This window comes from Cavia porcellus, unplaced genomic scaffold (assembly GCF_034190915.1).
Source record: "Cavia porcellus strain 051 isolate PalLab524CR breed Dunkin Hartley unplaced genomic scaffold, mCavPor4.1 scaffold_5, whole genome shotgun sequence".
NCBI classification, from domain to species: domain Eukaryota; kingdom Metazoa; phylum Chordata; class Mammalia; order Rodentia; family Caviidae; genus Cavia; species Cavia porcellus.
In genome coordinates this window covers 66,460,551-66,481,530 of record NW_026947488.1, presented here as the reverse complement: position 1 = coordinate 66,481,530, position 20,980 = coordinate 66,460,551, and the positions used below count along the sequence as shown (strand labels likewise).

General features: G+C 42.0%; 1 protein-coding gene across 1 annotated transcript; it reads right to left on the bottom strand.

Annotated features, from left to right (window-relative positions):
• Positions 1-612: 612 nt before the first annotated feature.
• Zbtb38 (zinc finger and BTB domain containing 38) lies at positions 613-10,991 on the bottom strand. The gene is made up of 2 exons (XM_063249092.1): positions 9,880-10,991; positions 613-6,844 (listed from the first exon to the last, which is right to left on the bottom strand). The coding sequence occupies exons 1-2, from the start codon at positions 10,045-10,047 to the stop codon at positions 3,260-3,262; spliced, it is 3,753 nt and encodes a 1,250-aa protein (XP_063105162.1). The 5' UTR covers positions 10,048-10,991; the 3' UTR covers positions 613-3,259.
• Between the last annotated feature and the right edge of the window lie 9,989 nt (positions 10,992-20,980).

Below are 20,980 nucleotides of genomic sequence, written 5' to 3'. Positions count from 1 at the left end.
AAAAAAAGAAAAAATGGGATTAAAAACTCTTTAAAATTGATTTTATAGGGCAACATTCACAGATATGAGAGAAGCCCCAGTCAGCGAAGCTGAGCCTAACAGAGCCTCCTTTCAGCCCTTTACCAGCAGTCACTATAACAAGTATTGTCCTAAGGCTGCGTTACTTTGTCCTGTCTCTCCCCTCCGCTCTTCCTTTAGTTTGCTGAGAAGGAACAAACGCACAGGCAATGGTAGGGCAGGCAGACCTACGTTGGAATCCTGGCTCTGCTGGGGGTGAGAACTTCTCAGAGTCACCATATGATGCCGATATTGATGTGTACTTCAGGATTGCTACTCAACAGTGCAACTTGCTTCCTGTGGGAGAGTAGAGCACTTCCAAGCGAGCATTCACTCTCTGGTGTATAAAACGCTTAACTAGCAGAAGACTTCAGTCTCTCTTACTCCACTTCTTCCTTAATGTCATAATCCACTTGAGTCCTAAGCATGTAAGTAGGTACTGTGAAATGTAAACAAGGAAACCAATATACTGAATGAATAATATGTGTGATGAAGCTGTGACTCACACAGAAGAAAAAGCTGCACAAAGGAATATTAAAACATTTAAAAAGAGACTTAACGTAGAAACAAGCTATTTTAATCAAGCAAAACCAAGTTTATATTCATTATTTCTAAAAATAAAATAAGACTTTTTGACCCTTAACATCTGCATTTAATAATATCTTCTAACCAAAATACAGATGCTAAAACAGCAAGTTACAATATATCTTGTACAGCATACAGTATGTTCACTGTTTACACTTACTTTAATTCTAGTTGGTCATTATGTACTCAATGCATACTTAAACATCACTCATAATAAAATTTTCACAATTAACCAAAAACGGGACAAGGTTGTCTTAAAACAGCTCTGCTATAAATTGTATAGAATATACAGAATTACAAAGTCAAGTATTTTTTATCAAAATATACACCCCTCCCTGAAACTAACACAAGCTATCAACATTTTAAATGAATAATACAATTATAGAAAATATTTGCAAAATTACTTTTTCATGTATAAATATTCTGCCATATTTACTTTGGTCTAGAATTATCAGCATACAAGTCCACTTTAAAAATATCCACATGTAAGGGCTGGGAGACATCACTACATATAATAATTTTATATTTGTAGTTAAATCAAAGTAACTAAACTATGTAATTGATTGGTTCACAATCCTAACAGAAAACAAATGAATGGATCATAAGAATTGCTTATCAATATTCTAATTACCAATTCAAGGTGATTTTCATAAGCCCTTTGTGACTATCTCCTTAACAAAACCCAAAAAGATGGTGCAGGTGTATGTATATACAATATATAAAATAAAGTTGAATTTGCTTGTGTTTTCCCATTCTTCTCTATCCTATAATACTGTATGGAAGTTAATGTTGATAAACAAAAGATAAAGGCAGATATAATATTGGGGTTACTTAATAGCAAAGTACTATGGTATAAGGTCAACTTGAATTGTGTCCTTTTCTGGGTGTGTAAATGTTTTCTGGCCCACCCCAAACCATACTAAGTTTTCTTCATGGAGACATCACAGCACATGGTGAGAGAATCTGGAGTCCTCTGCACTACTTCTTCATCACGATAACCTTCCAACTTTGGATGACCTCGCGATTCCATCTATCAGGTCCATGAACCTGCATCGCTGCTGGTCAGCCTTGAGCTGAGTTCAGAATTCTGCTCAGAGCAGTGACCAAAGAATCGGAATGTATTCTTTCTGCCTCTTATTCTGGCAGTTTTAAAAGAATTACGAGTTCCAGCTTTCCAGGAACCTAGTCCACAGGACAGAATATCTTGTAGGGCAATTGGATTTTTGAGTGCAATGTTGATATTTTGGGTCAGTTAACACTAAGAAACTTAAGTTTGTTGTAAGGGAACTAGATGTCTACAAATATGAGGACAAAGCACTTGGCTTTGTGTATTTGTTTCTGAGCAATATAAGTAAAGGACAGTGCCTTGCCACTCCATAGTCTACCTCCCTAAATCCCAAAATCAAAGCTAGTGCTTGAAGCAAGGAAGGTCATCACTTGCTCTTACCGACTTAAGTCAGTTGTGTGTGTGTTTCTGTTGTCCTTTTGCTTTACATCAGTATGCATCTGTGAGCTGCGTAAACTCCAGGAAGGCTAGTAACTGGAGGGATCAGGCTTTCTGTCACTTTCAAGTGCCTGGAAATTTACCACCCTTGAGATAAATCTCCCAGACATTCCTTCAGTGGAATGGGATTTGCCAGGTTTCTTTGAACCCTTAAATCTGTCTAAACCTCCATATTCATGGCCTTGAGATGGCTGGAAGACTGCAGAGTTTCAGAAGAATCTGACCCTTCTTCATTGCAAAGTATTATACAGCATAGGTAAATTCTGGGAAGCTTTTGTTCACAGATAAGGCGTGACTCATGTTTTCTGTGACTGGAGGCCAGTTCTAAGAACAGCTTGCCGTATTTCAAGAGAACAGCACAGCATTCCATCTAAAAGCATACACATGCTCTTAAATCACATTCAAAATGCTTTCTACTGATTTTTACACCAGTTTTCACTATTTGTAGATCTATTGCTTATAATTCTCTATAGGGGATATGAACAGTTAAAAGTTATAGTGATTTATATACGTATTTTACAAGGTTTATGTTGCAGAAAAGTAGTTATAGATAATGTATGAATGTCCTACTTTAGGGTTACTCATTACACACATATTTTCAGTTACATTGTTAAGTATTTCATATGTATCCATTAATTTAAACATTTTAATAGTACAGAAGCCAGATGGAAATAAATACTGTCATAGCTCATTTACCACTTCACACATTTCGAAGATGCCTTCTTTGTATCTGACCTTTATTTTCTCCAGTGACTAAAGACAGTTCAGCAGCCAACTATCAGCATTTACTAGAAAGTTTTAAATTAGGCTAAAATTAAACTCCTCTTTTGCACTGGTAGAAATACCACAGCTAAGAACTTTCACAAGATATTCACAAGATATTTGGGATGCTGGAGGATTTAGCTATATTGTTTTTACTTTGCATGAAGTTAGTGCTAAAACCCAAAGTAGGTATTAGGATCCTTTTTCTGGAGTTTTCACACTAGAAATTTTTAAAAAACATTTCACTCCTTCATGACTGTTAAGTGAATAAAACAAACCTGAAACAACACAAAAAGAAAAAAAAAAACCCACCAACTTATGTTTTGAAGATTTTTTTCTAACTACTGCCACTCAAATGACGCTTTCAACAATGGTTTGTACATTATCCTTTTGGTCATTGTCTTCTGAATCAACAAAATGTTGATTCTCCGGAGGATCAGAGTTTTCTTGGCACACGTCACTGGTTTTCTCCTGCTGACTTGGATTTTTGAATAAGTGTTTCTTTTGGTGCATCCCAAGGGCAGCAGCTGTTTTGCAAATTTTAGGGCACTGGAAGCAAGCGAAGCCTTTCCCATTATGCTCCCGAATATGCCTCTGCTCATGATTCCTTTTTGTGGACAGATACAAAAAACTCTGAAAACAGAACTGACAGTGGTAACGCTTCTCACCAGTGTGGATTCGTTCATGGATTTTGAGGGTCTCATTCAATGTGAATGCCTTATTGCAATACTGGCAGATGAACTCCTTCACGCCCAGATGGATGCGTTCATGTTTCTGTAAATTTCCTTGCACTGAAAAGCACCGCCCACAGGTCTTGCACTGGTACGGCTTCTCTCCAGTGTGACACCTCATGTGCATTTTGAGTGTGGAAGGGCTCTGGAACTGCTTGGCACAGAGCTCACACACATACGGTTTGGAAGTGAGATGCCGGTGGGGCCTGCCCAGGTTTCCAGCTCCTGACACTTTGTCTCCATCACAGAGTTCACACTGCAGCTTGGGCATCTCTTTATTTTCTTCTTCTTCAAAGGCCTTGTCTGGAGGTGGCTTCCCCACGGCACAGTCCAGCTCTGCTGGGTATTTACACTTATTGCTTGGGCTCTTACTCCCATGTTCTTTCCTCCAGTTGCCTTTCCTCATTTTTCTCAACTGTCTGGATTTCTTTTTGGGCTTGTAGTTGTAGTAAGGGCGCCACGGCTTATCAGTGGAATCCTGATCACTTGCATCATCAAATACTTCACTCATCTCCACACACTCAGATTGGCACAGATCAAGCGGGCTGTCTCTGTGGGTTTCTGGGTCATTCACCTGGGGCGCTGTCTCTTCCTGTGTTTGATACTTAGGTCTTCTTCCCCTTTTGTAAAACAGTTTAGATCCCAGAATATGCCTTTTCACAATGGCTTCGTTCCCAATTTTCACTGTTATTTGGCAAAGGGGTGCAACGTTGCTGTTTGTGGAAGTTCCAGGAAGAGCAGGTTTTGCAATGTAAGTTTCAATTTTACTGGTTTCTTCAGCTGTATTTGTGGCTTTGCTTAATGACCCTCCAGGATCAGCAACGTATTTTGATTCCTCTGCAATTTCTGTCTTGTTACATGGAACAGTTTTCTTTTTCTCCTTACTGCTTTTGGGTCTGCTTGTAAATCTGCCCACTTTGTCTGTCTCAGGCTTACTGTCATCTTTCAGGAACTGACTGACAGCTGGCTCTGAAGGGGCTCTGTGGCTGCTGCTGGCCATGGCAGCAACAGCATTGCTGTGCATTATCACTGATGAGAACTGGCTACTATGCACAATGACTGAGGGTGCAGAGCCACTATAGCTGATCACGGAGGCTGAGTTCTCACTGCCATTACTCAGGGATGAAACAGGTCCATCTCCTGCCTGGAGATCAGAGCTGACAGCATTTTCAGTGGAAGATACTGATACCTCGGTTGAGTAAAAGTTACTGTCTAGGTCAATCTTCACTGCTTCCTCTCTCCATTTGGCACCCTCTGCATTTTGCGCACTGGCAGAAGTGGGTATGTCCTGACATGCCGATGCCTCTAATGGGATGGCTGGGCTATTGGTCAAGGCATTTACACTATCTTGGAAATTCAGTGCAGATAATTCGGAACTGCACGGATTCTGAACAACATAGGTACCAGGTGTAGACTCATTTATTTGCGTGTTTTCTTGAGCATTTTCATAGGAAGAATTTCGGTAACTCTTATAAGGAGCTCTCTTGCATTTCATAGGCAGTAGCCGATAAAGTTTATATGGATAGACAGTAGGTTTCAAGCCTCCATTTGCTGTCTTTTTACTAATGGAAAGCCTATGGTCTATGGCATGGAAAGACTTCTGATGGTTTTTTAGTATATAGTAGGTCATGAAAGTTTCAAGACAAAAAATGCACTGATACCGCCTTTCACCAGTATGCCAAATTTCATGCCTTGTCCTGTACTCAGCCAATGCAAACACTTTGTTGCAGTAGTGGCAAGGATATGTTCTTCTCCAAGAGTGGACATTTGCATGTCTCCGGAGGCTGGATAAAGTCACATAGCTGCGTTTGCACACAACGCAACTGTAGAGCATTTGCCCATTAACAAATTTAACCATGTGGTCCGCATCTGGCAAAGTACTTCCAGTACTGGAAAATTCACCAATCCGATTTTCAGAGAGTAAAGGTTCTGGGCCTGTGATGGAACCACCATTTTGCCCAATGGTGGGGTAATTTTCTAAAAAGCATTGGTTTCCTCCAGGAAGGGGCAACTGGCTTGACCTCATACAGATCTGTTCATGCCGATCCAAACGGTTTAGGGTGGTGAACTGTTTGTTGCAGTACTTGCACACTAAGGGCTCCTGGGTTGGCTTGTGAAGCTGCATGTGGGCACTGAGCAGAGCACTACTGTCGAAGGATTTGGAACAACAGCTACAATTATAAACGAGAGGTGGGACCTCTGCTGCTGGTGGCCCAGGATTACTGGAAGATTGGTTTTCATCTTCCCTGGAAAAATGGACATCTTCCTCATTGTTGGGAGATTTTGAATGAGGGAGAACAGCAGCTGGCTGTGGGCTTCTTTCTTGATTAGTCTCTGGGTTGGTTACTGGAGGGGGTGGTATGTTTTCTGTGGCTGAATCAGAATCCTGGGGGAGGGAATAGGTCTTTGGCTTTCGGCATGTTTTCGGTTTTGTGGCAAGAGCTTCCCCATTTTCTTTACCTGTTTTCCCGGGGGAACTGCTATCGTGTTCCCGGGCAGGCTGGCTTCGGTAGGCTTCAGTGATGGATGAAACAGCATATGAGTGCTCGGCAAGCGTGCGGACGGGCTCTGCCTCGTGGCAGATGTCAGTCCTCTCCAGGCAAAGGCTAGTTGTTCTCATGGAATCAGAGACTTTTTTGAAACTTGCCCTCAAGTCCAGTGGAGAAAACATGTTATTACTGTTCTCTGTTTCAATGATGGAAAATGCATTTGTGATCCTTGGCCCATTAGTGATGGCTGGCTCTTCGTGTCTTTTTTCATTTTTTTCTTCTTTAACCACTCCCTTTTCAGTAATGCAGAATACATAGGGACCTGGAGAATTTGAGAAGTTACGGTCGGTGAGGTCTTCCAAAAACGATATTCCCAGCTTTTTCCCTGCAGCTGCAAGATCAGTGACTGTTTCCTGTCTCTTGACGACGACTGTGGAGCTGTAGATATAATTAAGTATTTCCGTAAACACTTCAGCTTTGAGATCATCCAGCTCCAGGACATGGCTGGAAATACAGATTGTATGGCTCCAGAAGATGTTTTTGAAATAAAGGCTGGAAGCAGCCAGCACATTGCTGTGGGCTTTAAATTTGGTGTCTTCCACAATGATAGTAACATCACATAAAATGCCTCGAATACGCTGCTCATTTAAGATGGAGAGCACAGTGTCACTGTGGAAGTCATCCTTGAGGTCCCTAGAAAGGGACATGACTGTCATCTGAAATAAGAGGAGAGAAATGATCAGAGCCCCATTCACAGTGTCTTCTTTATTTCTAGACCATATGCAACTTCTGAGAAAAAAAATTGTCACAAAAATTCAGGTCTTTAATTTTGTTGGTGTTTTAATTCCATTGTTGTTCCCAAGATTTGGAGTCAACATTAGAAGCTAAATCTTTTTCTTACCAGCCTATTCCTCATGCCATCCTAATAGCTGTAGTTGGAAATCTTCCCAGAATACTTTCCCCACTTAAAAAAAAAATAAGTGTAACTATAAACACATGTCCAAGCTGGGGAGAGGTCCTAAATGTTAAGGGGCCTCAATGTCACTGAAGGGTGTTGCGTTTAACCTTGGAATTGGGCAATTCCGTGGTCCTGCCACAAGCTTCTTAACTCTTTTCAAAGATAACACTGATGAACTGATCCAAATATAATCATGAAACAAGAAAAAAATTTTAGGACAGTTTCCCCACTTAGTGGCCCCTATGTGATGATATTACCTGCTCAGAGAAATGGCAAGGATGGAAGAAGCCATTCTCTGTGGCTACAGCTGCTGTCTGTGTGATTGAGTCTGACCACCAGGGGCACCCTGCCTCTCTACTCTAGTGGTCCTGGTGGGGGGGAACTGTCCCAGTCCTTTTCTGATTTCCCCTTTGCTATTGCCAAAATACACTAGGGTTTCAAAAAGGACTCTGTGAGGTCCTGAAGGCAAACAAGAAGGAGACAAAGCACAATACCAGGAAAGTATAATTCTAAGTCTACAATAATGTGTCTCATGACAGATTCCTAAATTAGAACACTTTAAAGAAACAGCGGTTCTTGGTCTGGTCTGAGGATCCCATCTTTGTTCTTCTCTACATACTTTACCCTTGCATATCACATACACGTGTGTGCATACACGCACATAGTGAAGGAAAATGTCACTGTTCTCCATAAACTCTGAGCGTGGGATAAAACTAACATAGCTAAAACTTACTATTTTCACTTCCTACTAGTAGGTCATTCTTGCATTTAAGAACAAAGCATGTCTCTCTGGGCTAGTCTACAAGCACTGGCTCCAGAGAGCCGTATAGCTTGAGGATATGTCTTTAACTGCGTATGGCAAGGACCTTCTAGCGCTGGAGAGTAGCAGTTAGCCCATGGCACTTAGTTGGAAAAACCACATGGCCACACAAAGAGCTCTCTTTACCTTTTTGAAAAGCTGCCAATATAATCTGAGCTAATTATAATATTTAACATTCTTTATGCAATCATCCATTTGATAAATGCTTTTATCAAATTCATCAATAGGAAAAAGTACCTTTCTGTTAACAAATACTTCAACTCAGGTAACAAGAACCATATAATCACCATATTTCTCTTTTAATTCTTGAGACAAAGATGCTTAGAACTAACTTTTGTCAGGTTGCAGCCATTCTTAGTCTGGGTTTTAAATGCTGACAAGCTTTTAACTTTTTTGTTAAGATTTTTGAATATGTTAAGTTTTTGTTCTGTTTTGAGACAGGGTCTTCTCAGGCTGAACTTGTGGTGATCCTCCTGCCTCAGCCTCCCAAGTACTGGGAGCACGTGTCGCTATATCTGGCTGAATATGGTAAATATTTCTAGACAAAACTGACACACAAAAACCCTCTGGGCCTTTAATCATCTGTGTAAGTATAAGCAGGTTCTGAAACTAAAGAGCTACAGAACTACCACATTACAGTAGCTACAGAACTACTATATTAACCAAGAAAAAAATTTCTGCCTCCAAGAAATTATTTTACTACAGTATTATATAAGTATGTACATATGCATGTATGTGGTGCTGGGGATCAAACAGAGTTTCATGCATGTTAGGCAAGTGCTCTCCCACTGAACTAGGTCCCGGCCCTTTTTATTTTGAGACAGGAGCTTGTTAAATGATCCAGGCTGGCCTCAGACTTTCCATCCTCCCGTCTCAGTCTCCTGAGTAGCTGAGATTACAGGTGAATGCCAGTTCATGCCTATCTCAAAAATTATTTTAGTGAATAAAGAAAATTACATGTAAGCATAAAAAAAAGTAAGCATAAAAATAAAAGGACTAAAGACAAAGTGAATAAAATTTGGTAAAACACAAAGCAGAAAATCCCAGGGTACAGATGGGGAACTCAAGGGATGCATAAACACAGGCAGACTCATTCACAGCCACATATATACTTTTTACACCTGTCATTATTTTTCCAGGCTTAGGGTGGTGACTTGGATTTGAGCATGGCTGAAAAACCAGGTAGATCAATATGTTCATCTACAGGAAGGTGAAACTTGTTCCTTTGAAGAGCTGCTGTCATATTCTACTTAATCTACTGCTGCTTGGACCCTTGCTCTCCAGGCATGGCCACAGTAATCTACTCAAATAATTCTATTCATTAAAAATTAGCTCCTCCCCCTTCCAACTATGACACTGCTTTCAGGCCTTGTTTCCAGTCACTGTGGGTCTGAATTTGAAAATAAAGGAAACAATTCAAGTATTTCCAGAATAATTAAATCTGCTGCCCATCCAATCAGTTAAGGCAATTTTACTGAAATATACAGAAGTAAAAAACCCTACAAAAAACCAAACAACTTAAAATGATAATTCTCATATAAACTCTCATGAGTTAACAACAGACATCTTGAAAAACCTCTTTATATTGTTAACTAATATATCTATCACAAGACTTTTACAGCCTTTTATATAAGCCCTATAATAAAATTCAGTGTATTTGCCTCACTAAATCTTTTAAGACATGACAGAGAGGAGAGAGAAGTAACTTTCCCAGTGTAGGTTAATGCGGAATTTACTTCAGGCTACTCTCCAGAGTAGAATTGAACCCCGTTTTTCTAAATCTTCTGATCAGAGGTCAAGACCAACAGCCTCTTGCCAGCATTTTGGCCACTCAATTCCTAAGATAATAAAAAATAAAACCAAATCAACAGAGCCACTTCCTCCTCTCTACTGCACGTTGTCTTCTATAAAAAGAAACTCAGAAGTAAACCCTAACTAAAAAAAGAACACACTGTATTAGGATACGTACTGACCTGGAATCCTGCAAAAGTCACACTTGCAGTCCATACTAGGCCAGCCCGTGTGGATGCGGGATCTATTGTGCAGGTCTGCCAGTCCCTGCGGGAAGGGTTCTGACAAAAGACATTTTGCTGCAGGGAGCGGGCTCCGCCATCCCACGCAAATCTCCTGCACACAGTCATGCTAGGTATCTACGTCAGACCTCACGTGATGGGGTGTTAGAAACAAACGCATCAGATCTCCAAAACAGATTACAAAACAGAAGCTCTTTATAGAGTTGGGCTGAGTCTAGGAAAAGGAAAATCCTCTTGATTTCATCTTTTAAATGTGGCCAAAAAGAGGAACAGAAGAGCTACCTTATCAGGCTTTAATGCACTTAAAGCTATGGGATTCAAGAAGGCACGGTGGGACAAGGGTGTTTTTTTTTTTTTTTTTAACTAACTCTAAGCAGCCATTAGGGTGTTGCTAGTGTGTACCCCAGAGGGAGGAAGGGAGGCTGAGAAAACCTCACCCATTATCTTGAGAATCTAAACAATGGGCTCCAGACTTGTAGTTGCGTGCAATAGGTTGTGAGAACAAGTACTGTCAGATTCATGAACATGTAAAAGGCCTAAACATTTTAGGTTCCCTGCTTGGGAAGATGAAAGGAGGGTTTCTTTCTTTCTTTTTGAAATGCAGCAGTGTTTCAGGGTAGCCTGAGTTATTTGAGCTTCACCTTGGGATCAAGCTTGTTGGGACATCTGCCGGCTTATTAGAGAATTCCTTTCTGAAGGCCTCCAGTGCTATGTCCTTGTTAGCTTTACCTACATGCAGGAGTCCTGAATTTATAAGGCACTTTAAACGAGATGAGGACCAAGGGAGGGTACCCAAGGATAGGGTTTCTTTCCCCTGAAAACTATCATTGTAGGGGTGAGCTACCATTAAGAGCTGGTTTCAGATCAGGTGGGGTAAGGCACACCTGTAATCCAAGTACTCTGGGAGACAGAGGCAGGAGGATTACAAGTTCTAGCCCAGTCTGGGCAATTTAGTGATTTACTGAGACCCTGTCTCAAGATAAAAAATGAAAAGGGCCAGGATATAATTCAGTGTGAAGGTCCAGTGTTCAGTCCCCAGTACTGGGTGTGTGTGTGTGGGGGGAGTATGGGGGGAGCTGGTTTCAAAGGCCAAATACATTTTGTTGTGAACCTAAAGGGCCCCCTGGTTTAACGGAAGTGACTGCAATCTCGAGGGTGTGGAGGAAGTGCTACTCATTCTGGACTCTAAAAGAATGACCCACTAACTAGTGACTAGTGGCAAGGATAGGTCTTGTTCTTTTTTCCTTCTGGTACTGGGGATTGAACTCATGACCTCACAGTTGCCAGGCAGACGCTTGTGCTACTGAGCTGTACCACCGCCCCTAGAATGGATCTTCTAACATGGACAGAGCACCAGCTCCTGCTTGCTCTTCTAGCCCTGAGGTATAGTGAAAGGTGAACAGGACGCTAAGATTCTGGCCCTCTGCCCTCCTCACTGTTCACTGCTCCATCTCCACCACTCAGTAATTTTTTGTTGAATAAATAAGTGGAGTATCTATTCATATAAAATAAAAATGGCTTACCCTGACTAAAAAGCAACCTTCCCCTTTATCCTTCATGCCCACCTGCCTTCTTCCTGATCTGCTTTTTGGCATTTCCACAGCAGACATAATATTCCACTATATAGGGTACTTATTTATATAGATTATCCATTTCCTTGCTATAATTTAAGTCCCACAAGTTTAGCAATCTGATTTTCTTTACTGATGCATCATCAAAAAACAAGGACATGATCTAATACATAGAAGGCCATCAGTAAATACTCATTTAAAAATAATCTGTATTATAAATAGACATATACTTGAAGTCAATACTATGCAAAGATAGTTGCCATACATATTGCTGATTATAATTTTCATTTATCTGAACTCAACCAATTTTAAATGAAATTATTTTACCTGATACATTTCAAGTTGCAAAGCACTTTGCAAATTAATTTCTTCACCTCCACAATTCTAGGAAGTGAGCACGCAAAATGGAAATATTACGATGTGCTCACAGCATTAAATCAATTAAGGGAATCCATGCTCAAGATACGGAAGCCGATATTATTATCACGCCACAGTGTGGATGTAGAAAGTAAGCCCAGAGAAGTGACCTGCTTACAGAGGACCATGTGATTTCTGCTGGCAGAACATGTTCAGCCTGCTGTACTCTGCAGCTTTGTGCGCATGTGCGTGCATAGCAGTAAATAAGCCAAAGCAGGTGACTTGCTCTATACAGCACAAAAGGGCACGGCTGGGTCCCTATGTGTATCATACAAGACCACTTCGAAAGAAGCTTCACACTGGGATCTAAGAGGAAGACTTCGAGGGGACAGCAAGCCTGAATCACATGCTAGGAAATCACTGAAAGATACCACAGAATGTACCAAAAGGCCCCTGAAGAAGGGGACCAGAGGGCTGGAGTTAGGCAAGCAGTTCCCTGACTTGGTGGCAGGTGTGTTCCCAGGATAATCTAAGCAGTGTTGAGCAAGTGGCCTTAGACCAGCTCTTTCACAGCTTGCCAGGTAAACAGCAGCTGGGCAGTAGGCATTTTCCAAGGGGCGCCTGGCAATCAGTCAGTCAGACTATTTGCCCCACAACCCAGGATATGATGATTGAAGTAAGTTTTCCTGTGTCTCTTTCTCTCTCATTACAGGCCTGGGGTTGGGGGACCCAGAGATTATGAAGCTCCTGCTGGGAACGTGCTGCAGGAGACCAGTAGGTGAGAGGCCCCCGAGGAGCACTAGGGGAAGAGACTCTCCAGGGCAGAGCCAGCTTTGGAGACAGGGAGGAGTCCCCTGACCAATATGAGCCAGGTCATGATTGGTGAGGCGCATCAGAAACCTACATGCAAATCCCATGATCCCTACAAAGCTTATAAAGCTCCCTGTGATCTGACTCCATTTCCGGCCGCCCTACCTACTCCACACAAAGCTTCTCTCCGTTCCTTGAATGTGCTAGGTCCTTCCCATCTCAGGACCTGCAGCTGCTTCTGCAGTTTGGAGGATCTTCTAGCCACGGCAGCAGGCTTCCCTGGTCTCCATCCAAAACCCACCCCCCAAATCAGCTTTCCTTGCTACACACTCAAAGGATACTTTTCTTTCTCTTATTATATTTGAAATATGTGTGTCTTAACATAGAGCACAAATTCTGTGAGGACTGAAACTGCTTACTAGTGTCTCTAGCCTTTGGAGCCCTACCTACCCCATAATAAGTGCTAATAAACCTTAATAAATAAATGGGAAAGCAAAAACATCTCAACACTAAGCTTTATGGAGCTACCGCTTCTGATTGTTACCATGTTTTCAGGCCTGCTATTTTCCATCTACACTACTGGGAGAAAAGACCCTTGATGAGTATTAAAACAAAAAGAGTTAAGAAGATATTCTGACACAGAAAAGGAAAAACAAAAACACTACATACAAAACAAATCAACATTGCTGGCCTAGAGTTGCTTAAGACAAACCCCGGCCATCCATTGTCCAGGAAGATACTACTGTCCAAACAAGTTAAAACACCAAAACACAGCTCCAAACTGCTTACTCTTGCTGTTCGATCCTCGGTACCGATAAAAAAAAGAAAGAAAGAAAGAAAGGGGCTACTGTGATCCCTGCATATGCTGGAACCCTGCCATGAGGACTTTCCAAGGGTGAACTTTAGCCACCCACACCCCCTCCAAATGCATTGATGTCCTTGTGGAAAACTTACTCATCTGGTGGTAGGAAGTTCATGCAAATGTGCCGTCCACGTGCGGCTAACAAGCTGTCTGTATGCCCAGCACGCCTGTACACCCTACTCACACATTATCCCCCTGACTCCTTGCAGTATGTATTTGGAAATGATAAAATTGAGACTCAGAAAGGCAGTGGCATTGGCCTGGATCATTCAGGTGGCAGAGTGGCAGAGCTGGGATCCAAACCCAGACACTGTGGGTTACCACTCTGTTTCAAGACCAGGAGGATCAAGTACTAAAACACTTTGCTTCTCCATGCCCTTCTTGATGCACTTAGTGAAACACGCATGTACTGGAAGCCAAACTGTCAAGGTGCATAACGCATCACTTCAGGCTACCCTCTGGTGCGTGTCTGGCAAACGATAGCCTGGACTTGTTTCGAAGGCTGTTCGGAGCAGGGGTCCAAGTTGTACCCAGTCTCAGCCTGGAGCCACCCCGTGGGGCTTGGCCAGCTACATTCCCCAAGTACAGGCCTGCTCTCTGCCAGAAGGCTGCAATTTCTTTAATGTGCTCAGAGATAAAGGTATCCTAGGGTGGATATTTAAGGGAAACTCAGTATTTTCCATGAAATTCTACTTTTAATTACTTTTCTTTAAAAATGAAAATTATTTATTTATTCATTCAGTCATTCATTCACTTAATATTTTGAGATAAGGTCTTGCTATGTAGTTCAGGCTGGCCAGGACTCACTATGTAGCTCAGGCTGGTCTCAAACTCTTGGAAGTCCTCCTGCCTTAGACTCCCAAGTGCTGAGATTACAGGCATGTACCACCATGCCTGGCAAAAAATGTAAACTTTAGGCCAGGGGTTTAGCTCAGTGGCATAAGTGCCTGTTTGGCAAACTCAAGGTCGTGAGTTCAATCCCCGGCACCAAAAAAAAAAAGTACACTTTAAGTATGTTGCACTCAAATATTAATTAGGTTTTCTTTTTATTTATTTTTGTTCCAAGAGAGTACTTATGAATGCTTGCCACTTACCATTTGAGTATAGATCAAACTTCACCACAAAGGGGACACAGAAAGGCAATGGTAAGGAAAATAAAACGTGAGAGGACAGAGATTCCCTAAAGCACTGTACTAGTCCATTCATAAAATAGGGCTTTACTCAAGAATAATTTAGGGTAAGGCAGAGTGTGTCTTATCTCAGACAGTGGCACAGAGCCTGTGTCTTGATGTCAAGTGGTCCTGGTGCTGTCATGACTTTGGGCAAGTTTCTTACATTTGTGCCTCAGTTTCTTCATCTGTCAAGTGGAACTAATATCAGACTCTACTGGGGTTAACATGAGGATTGAAGGATAACAGCCCACTGTGTTTGCTGAAGGATTTGCTGTAGTGTAGCACAGACTCAAGCTCCATGAACAGTAGCTACTATCACTATCATCAAATTACTGTATCATCAGCTGCAAATGTCAGCAGGAGCAAGTAGTAGCTAAAGCTTGGCCCTAGGCCCAAAGTTAGGGAATGTGAAATCCTTCCATGGTCCAGAGCCCCCAGCCCTTCACACTGCTTGACACCCCAGAAAGGCTCCAGCCATCTTTTGAGTTTCTCCCAAACCTTAGCTATAATACACATGGGCATTTTGTTACAAGTACCATGGAAATGGTTTTCTTTTCTTTATTTAGTGGCATTGTTAGCATTTCTTTGAAGGCTGGGGTTAGGGGAAGTATAGTAATAATTTAAATAAAAATCTTTCAAGTTAGCTATTTATTAGCTGTTCTGGTAAAAAGCCTGGTATGAAGGGGACCAAAATAATCTTTTTAAGATAAATACTTACACCGTCAATACATTTCCCTTATGCATTCTTTCCTTCTTATCCAAAAGGTCACTCAAACTTGGCTATAAATTTACAAATAAAAATCAAACTAGGGTAGAATCTGTTGGTTGCCTTGCATGCCTGTTTTGGACAGGGACGCTGTTTTCCCATCCCCAGCTTTCTGCCTCATTTCCTCTTCAGTCTGTTTACAGACTCTGGGCAGATTGCATCTGCTCCCTTTCCTCATGCAAAGGGGATTTTTGTAGAGCAGTCTTGGGGCCACTGAGTCCTTACTTTATTCTAGAAACCTTAAGAGAATTATTGGTCTGGTTTAGAGAATGTTTTCATGTTTCAGTTTTTGATTTGAGAAATTTTAAGTCTCAAATGAATGGATTCAATAGCTTGTGTTTTGCTCAGTAATAATACTGGGATTCTGTTTTGAGTTTAGTGAATTTATGTGCTTTATTCTAAATTATAGTTCCAGCTTCTATCAAAGTACTTGACTAAAATTACAACTGTTGGATGTAGTAGAAAATTTCAAGCTTTTCTTTTCCTGTTTCACCAGGTCATCCTTTCTTTTCCTATATAGTTATTTTTTAAAAATTTTTAATGGGGTCTCACTATTAGTTCAGGCTGGTTTTGAACTCAGTATATAGCCTGGACTGGTCTCAAACTCGTGGTGAGTGCTGGCATTACAGGCATGTGTCACTGTGCCTGACTTATTTCGATAGGATCTTCCTACGTAGTCCAGGCCCAGGCTAGCACCAAACTCACTGTAATCCTCCTGTCTCAGCATCCCAAGTGCCAGGACTACAGGTATGCAGCACCATGCCTGAGTCTTCTTGTAAAGTTACCTTTCCCCTTTGAGAGTAAAGTAGGACTTCTGCTTATAAGCATTTGGACTCAAATTGCAGTTTTGCCAGCTTACTAGCTATCTGAACTTGGAAAAGTTCATTAACATTCTAAACCTTTTTCTAAAAAAGTTATAAAGTGGCTATAACAGTGCAACTTCATTCTTCAAAAGGTTGGAGATATGGGTGAATGGCAGAGTACTTGGCTAGCACATAGGAGGTCATTGGCTTAATCCCAGTACCGGGGGAAAAATTACATGAAATAATACAGATAAAATGTCATACCTCAATCTAAAGCTCCGTTTTTGTTTTTGTTTTTTTGTCTTTTTCATTTTTATCAGTACCAGGGATCGAACTCACGACTGCCTGCTTACAAGGCAGGCGCTTATGCCGCTGAGCTAAATCCCCAGCCCCTTAAAGCTCCTTTCTAATAAAATTTTGATAATTTCTGGTAAAGTTTTCCAATAATTTTCTATTAAGATTCTAGAAAAGAAACAAAACAATAGCTACAACTCCTTCCTCCAACCCACTTTACTATGATGCTGGCAACTACTGTAATGCCTGAGGGCTGGAAGAATCCTGGAAGCATGGTCAGGGTGTAAGTGGGGTCTTCCTGAGGCTGAAGTGAAGAGGGGCTGGAGATGCTCAGCTTTGAGAGTTTCCATAAAGCTAGGTGGATGAACTCTGATGGGTTGAATGATCAGGCAGGAGCTAGGGACTCAGGCCAGGTTGACGCCAAAACATGGGAAGGCAGCCAAAAAGAGCTTGAAGATGGTTAAGTGCAAAAACAAATATTTAGCAAGGGACTGGAAGTAACATAGTAAGAGTGTCTACACTCAAACATTGGAGAATATGCTATTTTTGGTATAGTGATGTATTTAGAAGAACACTTTCAAAAAATAGCCTCATGCATCACGATATACTGTTATGATGGACGAATTTAATAACTACATGTTGATATAAAATTTGTGACTCCATCATTTTGGGTAACCCAGAACATGGCCATGAAATATACCATCTTCAGATCCCTGATGGTGACAAACCAGAGAGGACAGGATCTGAACAGCCAAAGGGGTGCTTCTAGCCCGAGGAATTTCTGCAGTTCCATTCCCACTGCCCTGTCCCACCTGGGTGAAGGGAGTAAATATGGCTGCCCTAAGGCCATTCTTCTTGGAGTATTACCAGTTTCTGTACACACAAACATCAAGGCAGCCAGTTTTTTTTTTTTTTTTTTTTTTTTTATCAGTACCGGGGATCGAACCTGCTTGCAAGGCAGGTGCTTATGCCATTGAGCTAAATCCCCAGCCCCAAGGCAGCCAGTTTTGCCAGAATGTTAGGAAATCAGCTGGGAAAGTCAAAACATTTTACAACAGGAGCACTGGTTCTTTTCATACCTGCATTCTGTTCCGTCCTCATCTTGGTGAGGAGAGGGCTTTTACACACAGTTAGGCGAGTTATGCTCTGCATGGCAGCGTAACAGCAAGGGGAGGAGGCAGGTTAGAGGGGTTTCTTGGACCAGGGAGGTCCAAGGGTTGCACACAGGAGGTGGTTGTCCCACCCCAGAAAGCCTCTGTACCAGTCCTGTCCTGGTAATTAGCACCCGTGAGCTGCACAACTCAGAGCAAGACCCTTCTCTTTCTGTGCTGTCCCTTCAGTCTTCCAAGTGTCCTAGTCTTAACAGGGGTACAGGTGTTATTGTAAGTTCCCCATGAAGTTCCTGCCCTGAGAGCAGGCAGTCTCTCGTAGACACCTGATCCCTTGGGCCAAGCCTTTCAGTTCCTTTATGGCAGGTGACCACAGCCCTTTCACAGCTCAAAGCGTAGCATCCAAGAAGACAGGTTGCATCCACACAAAGTAATGCTCTTGGGTCCCAAGCAGATGGCAAACCCAGTCCCCAAAACTTTTCTCAAAATGAGTAGGGTAGATGAGTAAGCACTGCTTCAACATAAGCTGAGCTTGGGATGTCTTATACAACCAAGCGCAAAGAGTGCATGACTTCCAGTGGAGCATGCCCCCTAATTATTTCCCACAAACGGATTTCTGAAATTGTTGGGATAAGGGCTTGGCACTTCTCTTCCAGTGTGGGAGTCTCTCCTCAGAGAAGTCTCAGCCTGGGGAAGGCATTCCAGGGCCTCCACACCACTCTCAGCCACGCACAGCCCTTCCTCACCTGTGCATCCCCCCCTTCCTGGGGGCCACATGCCCATTACCTTCAGATACTCTCCTATAAAGAGAATTTTATAGGGAAGCTGAAGGTCTCATGGGTGACCAAAATAGGAATCTAGGCTTCCTGTTTCACAGGTCTTATTATATACCATGCTCCTCAAATGGTACCACACTTAACTGTGGATCTTGCAAAACATCCGACCTCCCTAAGCCTCAGTATCCTCTTCTATAAAAGGGAAACTTAAAACACTTATTCCCATTGAACTGTGCTCATTTGCTGCATCCTGATGAAATATCGTATTTAAGAACAACAATTCTATCTTAAAAACATCTACTGGGCTGGGAGTGCAGCTCAGCAGCACAGTGCCTGCTTGGTAAATGCAAAGTCCTGAGTTTGATTCCTGGTAAAACAAACACACAAACAAACAAAAAACTACTTATTGCTTAAACATGCTTCACTGATTCCTGTTCCAGTTTAGGATGATGGATGGGGTCAGTGACTGAGACTGAAAGTCATTGTTGTCACCCACTAGAATCTTGCATAGAAGGCAGCACTGCTTACTGGTGACTACTTAGGAAATGTGTTTACATCTATTAGAATAAAAAATAAAGTGTTGTGTTCCTCTTCAAGGAGGATAGTGAACATACAGTACCCTGTCTGCATAAGACTCAGTGAAAAGCAGCTCTGGATAGGTTCGAGTAACATCATGTTTAGATCCGAGACACTGAGAGCACAGAGTAAAGTAAGTGAGCTCCTTGATTCAGATTCAGAAGGCTTAAGAGTTGCTAGGAACAAAATTGTTGGGAACAAACTAAAAGAACAAGATTTCAGGCTCCCTGGGACTTATCTAATAGTTTCTGGATTGGTCTTGAGTCATAATTGACTCAGTGCAAAATCATAACCATTTACCTTCTCTCCACTCTTATTTCAAAAAAACACAGCTAGACTCTTTTTTTCTATTCTTCTCCATTCCCTTAGTCTCCCAAGGAGCTCAGTCCACTTGTTTTTCTTGGGCCTGCGTCCCAGCATCCTGGTGTCCCACCCTGCCATGGAATTCAGACGCCTGCCATTGTTTCAGGCCCACATCCGCTTACCCAGCAGAACGCCACCTTCCCCATCCCGGCTCCTCCCAAAGGCCAACTTTCTGGACCCAAACACAGAACAAAGACAAGAATACCCAGCCTTGTCCCTGTTTAGTCCTGTACCACTTCTAAGTCACTTTCATACACACTAGCTGATTTTCCTTCTCATAATACCCTTGCGATAATGAGATAATATTTCCATTCCAAAGAGGAGACAGTGATCAGAAATGTTAAACCAAAATCCTCTACACATATATAGCTTGCAATTGGCAGGTCTAGCTTTGTAACCCTGATCTTGTGACTTTGGGTTTCAAACTAACTGCTGACACAGGTAAAAAGACTACATTTGTGTGACCTAACCCTTGTTTTATAAAAGCCACCATTCCTTTCTTTTTTTTAAAGATAGCATCTTGCTATGTAATCCAGGCTAGCCTTAAATTCACTATACAGCCCAGGCTGGCCTTGAACTCAGGGCAATCCTGCCTCAGCCTCACAAGTCCTGGGACTATAGGCATGTGCCACCCTGGCTTGCCTCATCTTATCTTTTGATAGGTATGTTCAGTATCTGTCTTTTTTATGCTGAGATCTAAGTCAAAGATATATTTGTCACACATGTATATCACTAACTATATTTACTAATTGACCAGTTTTTCCTGGTCAGTTGATACATCATTATCACACTGCTAACTGGTGAGGACACTGGCTCCTATATGATGATCAAAGTGCCATGTGAGGGTATGTCTAGGACTGTAGAGGTGGCACCCTGAAACTGAGTTTGGGGAAAGAAAGGTCAGGTAAAGAGTTTGGGGCTAAGTCTTGAAGGATAGAGGCATCTCCTTAAAATCTAAGCAAATGCAAGGAGGCCTAAGAAGGACCCATTTGGGGAAGAACAAAGAGGTGAGGTAGAGCTTTGCTGGTATAGAGTGGGTGGAGACGAGGAAGAGGACTGGCAGACCCCAGTCAGGAAGTTTCAAATATCATGATGAGTTGGAATTTTATCCTTCAACTTCACAGTCTCTGCCCCTAACTTCATAGTAGAATCACTGTGAAACTTGGAACTACTGTACATGAATACTCAGGCCCTACCCCAAGATTCTGATTTATCTGGTCTTGGGTGAGGTCTTGGTATTGGTATTTTTCAAAAAGTTCTCTAGGCAATCCTAAAGGACCACCTGGACAGTGGAAAGTCAGTGACAAAACTTTGTTTTCTGAAAAAACTTTAAACAGGAATGATTTCATGAACTTGCAGATAGTTCAATGAGATGTCTGTAGAGTGTCCAGAAAGCAAGCAAGCAGACGGTGGGGTAAGAGGAAAAAGCACTATTTAGAGGAAGAATCTAATTGGAAATTAGGGAAGAGTGGCTGGCAAGCTGTAGGCCTTTTACAGGTAGGGGACTCAAGTCACAAAGGTGGTTTGTGGAAAGGGTAATGAAGTCTGTCCTCCCTGGAGGAGCCTGGGAAGTACAGGTGGC

Excerpts from the sequence above, each read along its gene's own strand:
- Zbtb38 (XM_063249092.1), bottom strand. The coding sequence starts at position 10,047 with ATGACTGTGTGCAGGAGATTTGCGTGGGATGGCGGAGCCCGCTCCCTG. Across the intron at positions 6,845-9,879 it reads TGACTTTTGCAGGATTCCAG|ATGACAGTCATGTCCCTTTC; the intron begins GTCAGTACGTAT and ends CTCTTATTTCAG.